At 42.9% G+C, this 12,050-nt stretch overlaps 1 protein-coding gene across 6 annotated transcripts in view; it reads left to right on the forward strand.

Annotated features, from left to right (window-relative positions):
• Positions 1-12,050, forward strand: part of KALRN (kalirin RhoGEF kinase) — a 694,704-nt gene that overhangs the window by 390,617 nt on the left and 292,037 nt on the right. For all 6 annotated transcript variants that reach the window (XM_068966221.1, XM_068966363.1, XM_068966508.1 and 3 more), the window contains exon 14: positions 8,546-8,741. In XM_068966221.1, the coding sequence (XP_068822322.1) occupies positions 8,546-8,741 (196 nt within the window). The remainder of the gene's footprint in view (positions 1-8,545; positions 8,742-12,050) is intronic.

Below are 12,050 nucleotides of genomic sequence, written 5' to 3' on the forward strand. Positions count from 1 at the left end.
TTTCTTAAAGGACCACAGCATCTTCTAGTCCAATTTCATAGCCCTTTCCTCCATAGATAGTGTTAGACTCTGCAAAGCCTTGTTGTTCTCCTGGTTGTAATGTGCCTCAAACCCACCAACATAGTAACTATATCAAGAAAAAAAGAAAAAGATTTGTTTGGGATCAATCTTTGTAGGTTTCCTTGGGATCCCTATAGCCTCTTCTAAATGTACTCCAGATCTTTTGCAAAGGAAATACAGAATAAGTACAATAAAGTAAACCAAAATTCTTGCAAAATATTTATTTGATAGTTTCTTCTAGACTTTTGTCAAATTGATTTCAGAATCATTGCCAGTTGCCCCTCACATCTTCCATTAAAAAAATAAAAGGATTACTTACATAGCTTTAGTATTCTAGAATGTCACCTGTTTTGTTAAATTATCAAAGATCCCTAATGGAAGCTTTCAGATCATTCTGTAATGGGATGGGTAAGGGGCTGTGGACCTGAAGTCAGGTGACATTATGAAGGTTCAAATGCTGCCCACTTCTCCTTTCTGGTAAAGATGCAGGGAACTCAGTAGAAGGAAATAATGTAAACTCCAGCATGGAGTGTTTAGCCTTTGCGGGAGAAAATCCGTTCTGACCCTCAAGTATGGATAAGTTCTAGAATGGGTGAACAATATATCATGGGAGCTCTTCAATAGAGGGGAGATTTTTTTTGAAAACAATAGATTTCTATGAGTCTCAAACTGATTAAGAGGCAAAGATATGGGCAAAATAAAAACTCGAGATCCCCTCAGTATCAGTCATGATTTTAAAAGATCTCAATTTTAATCATGATGATGATGAAAAAAAGAACATGAACTTGGTCATAAAAATTGTGTTCTAGTACCTAAATTATCCAGTTGGAATAGAAATTAGTTAACCAAACATTGGAACTCATCAGTTAGAGTGTTATGATATGTTCTTACATTTTTTTCACAAACATAAAAAATAGCTGCATGGATTTCTTTATTGCTAAGTCCTGCTTTTCCATACTGCTTCTTTCAGTATCCTCAAAGGTTTCCTTATAGCTACATACATAAACATTTTAACTCTGGACAGATTGTATATATTTCTAAAGCAGAGTGAAATTCCATGATATATTTTTAAAATAATCTGTATTAGAATTCACTAATCTTATCATTTTAATTGATTAACAGAAAAGAACCTAATACTAGACTACAAGAAGAACAAATGGCTATGATAATTTAGTTTAGTTTCACACGTAAATATGTTGTTGTTCAGTCGCTAAGTCATGTCTGACTCTGCGATCCCATGGACTGCAGCACACCAGGCTCCCCTGTCCTTCACTGTCTCCCAGACTTTGCTCAGATTCATGTCCATTGAGTCAGTGATGCTATCTAACCGTCTCATCCTCTAAGGCCCCCTTCTCCTTTTGCCTTCAGTCTTTCCCAACATCAGGGTCTTTTCCAGTGAATCGGGTCTTCATATCAGGCGGTCTAAGTATTGGAGCTTCAGCTTCAGCGTCAGCCCGTCCAATGAATACTCAGGGCTGATTTCCTTTAGGATTGACTGATTGGATCTCTTTGCAGCCCAAAGAACATGTAAATATACATACCCATTGTAGATGAAATAGCCCTTCCCCAAGCAATGAAATTCTATTTAGCTGCAATATCTCTTCTCCTACCAGCCAGCACTTGTAGTTCAGTGAAGAATATTTAGCCTTCAGTTTTCTCATTTTAATATAAATAATGACATTATAGAACAGAAAGATGTTCATTTGCATTGACAGCTCATGTATTTCAGAGCATCTTACCACAGTGTAATGCCATAGACCCTTCCTCCTCATTATTAGTTGGAATGGGATTGGACCTTAATGTGCATAACATATGTAGTGTTGATACACACACACACACACACACACACACACACACACAGTGTCACTCTTTGCTGAATGGCAGTGTAGTATAGTCATTGAGTATGCAGTATGAGTTACAGGGCCTGGGTTTGAAACCTGTCTCACCAGCTTTACTAATTATATGATTTTATGCAAGTTACTCCCTTGGTTTCCTCATCTGAGAAATAGGTATGAGAATAATAATTCCCAGTCCATAGAGTTATTAAGGATTTAATGAGTTAACACATAGAACTCAAGTGCCTAGCACTTAACACTGTAATACATTGTAGTTAGTATTGTTATTATTAATAAACTGCCTAAATAATATATATAAATTTGATATATATATATATACACACATACACACATATGTATATGTATTTGCATCCACATTTTAAGCAAACATCCCATCTTATTCTCTCTGAATTTATTACCCAGTTCTATTAGGTGATCCCTAAGAGTTCATGTAACTGCTGTGAGAGACACAGGCATTTGCTCTTACCATAAAGAGAATGTGCCCATGCAGAGGGCAGGTTACACTTCTCTTTACCACAACTTTTGTCCCAGTGTTCACACCCCAAGGCCAGATTGCAGATGTTTCTCCTGTTCATGGCAAAGGCTCCTGAAAATAAAAGTGAAAGTGTTAGTTGCTCAGTCCTGTCCAACTCCTAGACTGCAGCCCACCAGGCTAGAATACTGGAGTGGGTTGCCATGCCCTTCTCCAGAGAATCTTCCCAATCCAGGGATCAAACCCAGGTCCCCTGCATTGCAGACAGATTTATTACTGTCTGAGCCACAGGGAAGCCCCAAAGGCTTCTGAGGGAACAAAGAATTCCAGTTAGAGTAATATGACCTTTATATTGAGTATAAATACTCCGTATACTTTAAATACATAAACTATATTTTTAAGTATATAAGTACTCAGAATCAATTTTTAAAATTTACCAAACTCTTCAACAAAAATATCTTACTAGGGGAAGGTTGTGTGTTTTTTGAAAGGATAAGTTATTTCTGGCATTATATAAAGCCATAAACATACAATTTATTGATCTGTTCAAAGCACATGATTAATTTTAAAGGTTCATGTGAAGTGAAGAAACTGTAGTTACAATGAGTTTGTGAGGGTTTTTTTAGAAAAGAAAACAGAGGAAAGGTTAAACAGGCACTTCTCTGAAGTGAAAAAAATTTAAAAAGTATCCCCTGACGCTGGTTCTGGGACCAGCTCTATGGATATGACACCGTGGTTAAGATCCCTTGGCCTTGGAGTTGAGTGCTCAGTTCCGCCACTGCCAGCTCTGAGACCCTGAGGCAAATGATGTGACTTCTCTGTGCCTTGGTTTTCTCATGTTGCTGTGAAGAGTTGCTATGAGGATGAAATAAAAGAGAATCAAATGCTTAAACACTGCATGGTAAGTCGCTTCAGTCGTGTCCCACTCTTTGCAATCCTATGGACCATAGCCCACCAGGCTCCTCTGTCCATGGGGATTCTCCAGGCAAGAATACTGGAGTGAGTTGCCATGCCCTCCTTCAAGGGATCTTTCCCACCCAGGGAAAGATGCCTTGTCTCAGGCATCTCCTGCATTGGCAGGTGGGTTCTTTACCACTAGTGCAACCTGGGAAGCTATGGTAAATACTGTTTATCCCATAATGAATACACAGTTCAGGGTAAAGTATCTTCTTTAAGACACTTGGGGGTGAGGGGAGAAAGTATCCTCTACGCATAACTACTGGGAAGGACCCAAAAAATTAGAGGAGCCAAAGAAGAGGGCTTTCTGAGAACAGAGCCCAAGGCCACTGTTAAACAAAGTCCCTAGAGCCCGTTTTGGGCTGCAGAATACTGGGCTCAGTGAACCTCATCTGGCAGGAAAGCTTTGGGCTTCTTTTTGAAGTGCCTTCCTGTTTCCCACTGCCTCTTATCCTATCTAAATTCCTGTTTAGCTCTTTTCTCTGATTTCCCTCATGGCTGTGACTCTGGAGTAGATAATTGTTAGAACAGAAAACACTGCCAATGTATCTCTCAAAGAGGTCATCATACCCTAACACTTCAATTAATTCAGAAGAGTGAGGCAGAGAGTGCCCATCGGAGCCAAGAGGGGAACTGAGTGAGCCAGGAGCTGAGATGGAGCTAATTGAGTGGAAGGAGAAAGAAAAATAGGTTGATGGAAAGCTGAATGTCCTGTGGGTACCTTATGTTCCATCTTTCACTCATTTGGTTCAGGCCCTAGTTTCTGCCCAGAACAAATTCTTCCAGGTTTCCTTTCCAAATGGAGTTAGATCACCGGGTTAGTCCACCAGACAGGTTTTTCTTTTCATGGTTTTGTTTCTGTACTAGCAAATTAACCCTTGTCCTGTGTAATGAGATAAGCCAGAGAAAAACATCAGGTTCTGGGGGTTGTCATGAGACTCCATGCCAGAGTTGACTTTGAAGGGTGGTGAGGACTTGAGCAGACTGGGAGGAGGAACATGGATGTCTCAGGGCTACTGGACCAGAGAAGGTGGCTAGAGAGGGCAGAGCAACTTCTCACACCAGAGAGTAGGCCACATGCCTAGCTCACATAACAGGAGAGCATGAGATGGGGCTAGAATGCTAGGTTTGTTCATTACCAGTAAAGTGAGCTTCAGGTTTGAAAACAAATTTTTTTCCCTTAAAAAATGAACCCCTGCTCTGTACCAGCCTTGTGCCCTAGAAACAAGGTGGAGAGGAGGAAGCCAGTAACAGAATATTCCTTGAGGAAACAGAAAATACTCAGGAAAGAAAATAATTAAACCCCAGCCATCATTTGAAATACATAAATCAGACGATTTCAAGGCTCTGGGCTTCAGTTCTTGGAGGTTGGGAAGGGTCAGCCACAGAGAGAGTAAAGAATGTGTAGACCCAAGGAGCAAAGCTTGGAAGTCAGGCTGTTGCATTGAGTAGCTTCTTGAAAGTCTCTTTCTTCAGGCTTCAGTTCAGACGTGGGCCCCTCAGCTTAATGGGGTTGGGTAGTGTAGGTAGAGAAGGGGAAGGAAGGAATATAGAAACATCAGATATAGAATCCTGGGTATATTTCACATTTGGTTTGGAATTCAGATTCTCAAGATACCAGACCTCTGAGCCTTATTCTCTCAGCTAAAGCACCTCATCATTGCTCTGCTCTGATCAGGACTCTTGGCACTTGCCTTTCCACTCCAGACACGTGTCTCGGGACCTCTCTAGGGTCTTCCTGCAGCAAACAGCTTCTTCATTGACTCAGTTTCATGAAAACAAAGCAAAAGCTAAAATGTTAAGAAAAAGAAATGTAAAGAAAAAGACTCTTTCTTTCCTGCTTGTCTTAGTCTTACTTCCCTTAAGTTTGTAGGCAAGGAAATGGACTAAAAATTTTGTTTGGGCTCTTTCCCACATATTATCTGATAAATGACTTATATCCAGCATGTATTAAGAACTCTAACAAATATATAATCAAAAGATAACCTAGGTTCTGAAAAATGAGAAAAAAAACTTGACACTTTCTAAAAGTAGATTCCAGCAGTCAATAAGCACATGAAAATGTGCTCACCATGATGAGTCATCAGGAAAATACAACCTAAAGTCATAAGATATCACTTCACACCCACTAGCATGGCTAAAATTAAATAGACTGATAATACCAAATGATGGTGAGCAACTAGAACTTTCACAGGGAATGTGAAATTCCTTTTGGGAATGTTAAGCATACACTTATCCTATGACCCTATAATCACACTCCTAAGTGACTCTCAAGAGAAATGAAATCCTGTGTCCACAGAAGAGTTGTGCAAGTCTTTCACATCAGCCTTATTCATAATAGCGAAATACTGAAAACACCCTAGGAGTTCATCAGCTTGAGGACTGGTAAACCACGGTATCTCTGCACCATGGAACAGTACTCAGTAGCCGCAAGGACAGCTGAATCTTCTATACAGTGTGTTGACCACAAGAAGCCAGACCTGAGAGTCCATGTTGTATGATTTCATTTATGCGGAATCTAAGAACCTGTGCTGATAGAAATCAGCAAGTAGTACCTGAAGGCAGTGGGCAGGAACCGACTGGAAGGGGTGAGTCCCTAGGGTGGTGGAAAGGTCCTCTATTCTGTTTCTGGTGACGGTTACACTGGTATCTAAAACTGTCAAAACTCATAGAACTGAATATTTATGTGTCTTATTGTATGCAAATTTTACTTCAATTTTTTTAAATACAAGAAGGAAAAACATTTATAGGCCTAGCCTACAAAGTCCTATTCATTCTACAAATTATCTCTTATAAATTATAAGTTGGTGGTGGTTTAGTTGCTAAGTCGTGTCTGACTCTTTGCAACCCCACGGACTGTAGCCTACCAGGCTCCTCTGTCCATGGGATTCTCCAGGCAAGAATACTGGAGTGGGTTGCCATTTCCTTCTCCAGGGGATCGTCCCCACCCAGGGATTGAACATGGGTCTCCTGCATTGCAGGCAGAATTCTTTACCAACTGAGCCATCAAGGAAGCCCACAATTATAAGTTCTCTCTCTCGTTTTTCTCATTTTAACTTCCTTCTCTAGTTAGAGAATGAAGTGCTTTTCAAAGATAGGATATAACAAAAACCTGTGTGCCTGCCAGCCTGCTGATTCCCAAATCACCAAGAACTCCCCACAATAAATCAATACCAGGTTTTGGGCTGAACTCAGTGGATCCCTTAGTTGACCTGCAAAGAGGTAGGGGCAGAAGCCGTAACAGTGAAGGGTTTTTTTAAAAAAATATTTATTGTACTATAGTTGATTTGCAATGTTGTATTAGCTCAGATGTACAGCAAAGTGAATCAGTTATACAAATATCCATTCTTTTTTAGATTTGTTTCCCATGTGGGCCATTACAAAGTATTGAGTAGAGGTCTCTTTGCTATACAGTATGGTCTTATTAGTTATCTATTTTATACAGAGTAGTGTGTATGTGCCAATCTCAGTCTTCCAATGTATTCTGCCCCCCACATATCCCCTGGTAACTGTGAGTTTGTTTTCTACATCTGTAGCTCTATTTCTGTTTTGTAGATAAATTCATTTGTACCTTTCTTTTTACGATTCCACATATAAGTAATATCATGTGATATTTGTCTTTCTCTGTCTGACTTGTGAAGGTAATAGTTTTAGTTGCCCTATTTCTGCTTCGAAGAGAGTAATGGCACTTTCACTGGAGGAAAGTCTTACTGTTAGACAGAGAATGAGGATCCTGTGCCTCTCATGAGAGACTGCTTGCCTTTCCCATCTGGGTCTGTGTGGCCCTGGCACAGCATGGTACAGCACCATCTCCCATTGTGAACAGGCTGCATCAGACTGGTCTTTCCTTCTCTTTGTCTCCTGATGTTCCTGGATAGCAGTGTTTGGTAACTGGGAAGGTTTTGCCACATGTCAGCCGAGATGACTCTCAGCATGATGAAAATCACTAAGCTGGTCTCTGGGCTGTGTGCTTAGGGTGCCTGGACCAAACTGCACCGTGTGATCTGGGGGGAGGCTTCCATCGCCTCTTCCCAGAAAAGAGAGTGACACTACCTGTGCCATTGCCTTCCCAGGGACTTCATGAGATAACACATCTGAAGGCCATTTCAGAAAAGGTTTTGTTTGGTTTATATATCATGTGGAATTATTATCCAGTTAAGTACTTCTGAGTTGTTCTTGCGTGTTTGATTGCAGTGATCCTAAGGAAGTGTAGGATTCAGTCTCCATGTGCAGGCACTTATTTGAGAGTAAATGAGGGCACATCACATGACTGAAACTGTAGAGCAATGACCGATTAGAAAATCCATATTAGGGCAGTTTCCCTTCATTCCATGCTTCAGTCTTCATCAGAATCATGTGTGCCTTTCAACAGAGTGTACTCTTCTTGGATTTCTAGTGGTAAGCTATATATTTACACCTTGTTTAGTCACTATTACCAGGCATCACCCTTTGTGAGTGATAGAATCCTGTACCCAGAACACAGGGACCAGATCAGGATCCCGGGGTTTGGTGTACTCCAGCTCTAAACAATTATGTGACCTTCGGTCATTCCCTGGGCTTCTCCAGCCTTCTGTTTGTTCCTTGAAGTTAGACTCAGTACTTAATTTTTGATGCCTTCTCCAATGTGAGATCTTTAGAACAGTTACGGTATGGTGGACTAAGTGTTTGCAGGAAGGAGAGAAACTGAGTTATGTCCTCCAGTCGTGTCCCTCATGAGTAGGGTAAACTCTGGGCAAACCATTCCATCTGTGTGAGTGAGTACCAGCTGCTTTCTCTGTGAGATGGACCTAGAGATCTCCACCCTGCCTATGTCTCAGGTTATTGCAGTTGGAGTGAGATGGAGTATGCAAAACCTTTTTAAACCATAATCCATCGTTCAAGTATTTGCTGCTGCTGTAGACACTAGAACACAGGGAGAACAATTTTTTTAACATTTTAATTTTACACTGGACCATAGCTGGTTCCAGGTGCACAGCGAAGTAGCTGTTGTAGACGTTGAAACACAGGGAGAACCCTAGTAAAGTCACGCATACATGGGTGCCTGGCATCATTGCTTAAACGTAGTCTAGGGGTCAGGAAAGAGATGCAAAGCAGAGTCAGATCTGACTTAGATGAGTTAGTAAGGCTCAGAATCAGTGAGCTTCTACATAGCTGTCTCTTGTGAACCAGTGAGCCTGCACTGACGGTGGTTCCCTTACAGGTGACAGCAGAGCTCGACGCTTGGAATGAGGATTTGCTTCGGCAGATGAATGACTTCAACACGGAGGATCTAACACTGGCAGAACAGCGGCTGCAGCGCCACACAGAGCGGAAGCTAGCCATGAACAACATGACCTTTGAGGTCATCCAGCAGGGCCAGGATCTGCACCAGTACATCATGGAGGTCCAGGCCTCAGGTAGGAGACCTGTCCTGTGCTTATGCGTCCAGCAGGGAGATGATGAAAACAAGAACACCAATCAGCTTAACTCCAAGGGGCATTTCCACTCCACTCATTCATTCTCTTCCCACAGGTACAAAAAACAGAGAGTTTTGTACCATTAAAAAATAAGAAAGAAACTGAAGCATGAGAGCTGAAATTGTTTGTCTGAGGTTGCCCAGTTAGCTATCATAAAGACAGGAATAGGACCAGGTTCTTCTGGTGCTGCGGCTGCTGCTGCTGCCAAGTCGCTTCAGTTGTGTCCGACTCTGTGCGACCCCATAGACAGCAGCCCACCAGGCACTCCCATACCTGGGATTTTCTAGGCAAGAACACTGGAGTGGGTTCCCATTTCCTTCCCCAGTGCATGAAAGTGAAAAGTGAAAGGGAAGTCGCTCAGTCATGTCCGACTCTTCACTACCCCATGGACTGCAGCCTACCAGGCTCCTCCATCCATGGGATTTTCCAGGCAAGAGTACTGGAGTGGGTTGCCATTGCCTTCTCCGTGGTGCTGTGGGGAGAGAGGGGAAAAACCAATGATGGAAATTAGCACAGATTCACAAACATGGTGCTCTAGAGAAATAAACCAGGTGGGCTCCAAATGCCATTAGCCATCCTTGTGACTTGTATTCAGATGTGTAGATATTGCTGTTCCACCCCTACCCCCTGCGCATACTCTCCTAGCCTATCCACCCTCAGGGCTGACTCCTTATCTCCAGTCCATGCCTCTCAGTGTTACTCACTCAGTCGTGTCCAGCTCTTTGCAATCCCATGGACTGTAGCCCACCAGGCTCCTCTGTCCACGGAGTTCTCCAGGCAAGAATACTAGAGTAGGTTGTTGTGCCCTTCTCCAGGGATCTTCCCAACCCGGGGATCAAACCCAGGTCTCCCGCATTGCAGGCAGATTCTTTACCAACTGAGCCACCAGGGAAGCCCTCCCAGAGTCCTCATTTTTCTTATCACTAGTCTGTGTGTGAGTGTAAGAAGTACTGACAAAATTTATGGCAAGGTCATATAATTTTATAACTTCTCAAAATACACATGGCTATTACTCAGACTAGACTTCTTTTTCTATTTAGAATTTATTTGTTGTTTATCCAACAAATGCATAGACTCTAAGTTTCAGCTGCCACTTTCCAGAAGAGCCTTTGAACTCAGAGCTGGAGAGAGCCATAGTGGTTCCCTAGTCCAGAAGGAAGAAGTTATTGGTCTGGGCCTAAAACTAGTAGACTGCCAGAGCCCAGGTTTCCTCACCCCCACCACCCCAGGTCCTCCAGGAAGAGGCAGGCAGGAGCTCAGGCCATCAACTCTCTGAAACATGGTTGGTCCATGTCTCTGTTGATTTAGAATCATGAGATTTGTCAGACAGACCTTAGCAATCAAACTTGACTTTAGGGTACTGTGCTTCTTTTAATGATCTGAAAGAGGACATACCACCATTCAAAGGAACTTCACTCCTAACAGGAGGAGAGATATCTACTAAATTCTATTTACTTTGATCAGCATTATCTTTCCTTGAATGTTCATTTGTGTTGTGAACAGGCTGCAGCTGTCTGTGAGACACTGTTTTCAGGGTGCAGATCATGCTCCACACAGCTCCAGGAGGAGCCCTTATTCACTTTGTGGCATATCTGGTGATTATTTTAAAAATGACAATACCCAGATACTCTGATTTAGCAACTCTGAATGGGACTTGGGCCTTGGCAAAACCTTCTCAGATGATGCCACCTTGCGGCCAGGACTGAGAATCACTGCTTTTTATCATGAAGATTGAATCACAGCAGCCGATATCTCTGGTGTACCTTAGAACAGCAACTTCCAATTGTGGTCCCCAGATCAGCAGTATCAGCATTACCTGAGTTCTTGTTAGAAATGCAAATTCAGGTGCCCATCCCCAGAACCTGCCAAGTCATAATCTCTCAGGCATGAGGCCCAACAGTAAGCCCTCCAAGTGATTCTGATGTGCTGATCTAGGACTGCTGATCTAGGACCTGCTCTAAGTGTGGGCCCTGAGCCAGCAGCACCAGCATTGCTCAAGAGCTGATTGGGAAAACAGAATCCCAGACTTAGGAATCTGAACCTCATTTTATCTTCAGGTAAATTATGTGCACGTTAAAGTTTGAGAAGCAGTATTCTTGGCCACAGCTGTACCTTTTCAAGGCCTTGTTACGGAAGGGGAAAACTGATGGAGAACCTTGTCTGGACTCAAGGTTTCACCCTATAGCTTGTCCTCATGATCTTCAAGATAGCCGGCTATCCAGCTAAGATAGGGAAACATGCGAGAATGCAGACACAGTACCTAGGAAGGAGGCTGTGCAGAGAAACTCTGCAGGTGCGCTTATCCCTTCATCCCTCAGTACTGATGTGTCTCGCAGGTGGAGAGCCTCATCTGCCTTAGACTTGCGGCACTTAGGAGCAAGGTGCTGGTATGATCCTGGGCAAGTGCACCTCTGTCCAACAGCCAGCTATCCTTGGTAACAGAAGGACTGCCAGGAGCTAGTAGTCCCTGTAGACTGACTGTGCTTGGCGGTCCCCTTAACCATGAGGGCTGAGTGGGTGAAAACACCCCAGGCAGATGGGCTGCCCACCCCCACATGTCCTGTTCTAGAAATGAACTTTGTCAAAAGAGCCTTGGTTGGCCCCTTCAGCCCTCTCTGCTGGGACGGCTGTTCCTGCTCCTCCTCGGCTAGCTGTTCAGTCTGGCATAGCCCACGAGACCTCCAGGGGAGCGGTTCCAGGGCTCTCAGGGAAGCTTCCTCTGCTACCATGTGCCTGTCCTGCAGAGGAGGTGTCTGTCTCATCTCTGGCTTGGAGGGAGGGCAGCATAACACCGGAGCTGGGACTGGGAGTGGAAGGTGAAGGTGGACTCAGAGTAGGCCTTGCCAAGAACCTGGGTGGCTGAAGAAGGCAGAACTTCAGAGACACAGGACTCAGGGAACAAATGGGTTGGGCATTTGCCTTGTATGTCTAATGAATTATATTTGAACTAGAGGTAAAAAAAAACCTGCTGTCTCAGAAAAAGAACAATTGGAAAAATGAAGAATTTGGTTGCTATGTAGCCTTCCAAGCTGAATTAATCAAGGGCTTATGCTTTGGTTTTTATAGGAATAAATGGAAGTAGGGAATTTCCTTACACTTACTTTTAGGTGTGAACTTTGTAACATTCAGCCAGGTTCTACTAAATCCACCTGATTTGCTAAGAGCCATAACCAAAGCAAAAGCTTCTGCTTAAATCAACATTAGCCTTAAAAGTAGTTGGCAAAATAGGAACATTTTCTTTACCTGCAC

Source organism: Capricornis sumatraensis, chromosome 1, assembly GCF_032405125.1.
Source record: "Capricornis sumatraensis isolate serow.1 chromosome 1, serow.2, whole genome shotgun sequence".
NCBI classification, from domain to species: Eukaryota; Metazoa; Chordata; class Mammalia; order Artiodactyla; family Bovidae; genus Capricornis; species Capricornis sumatraensis.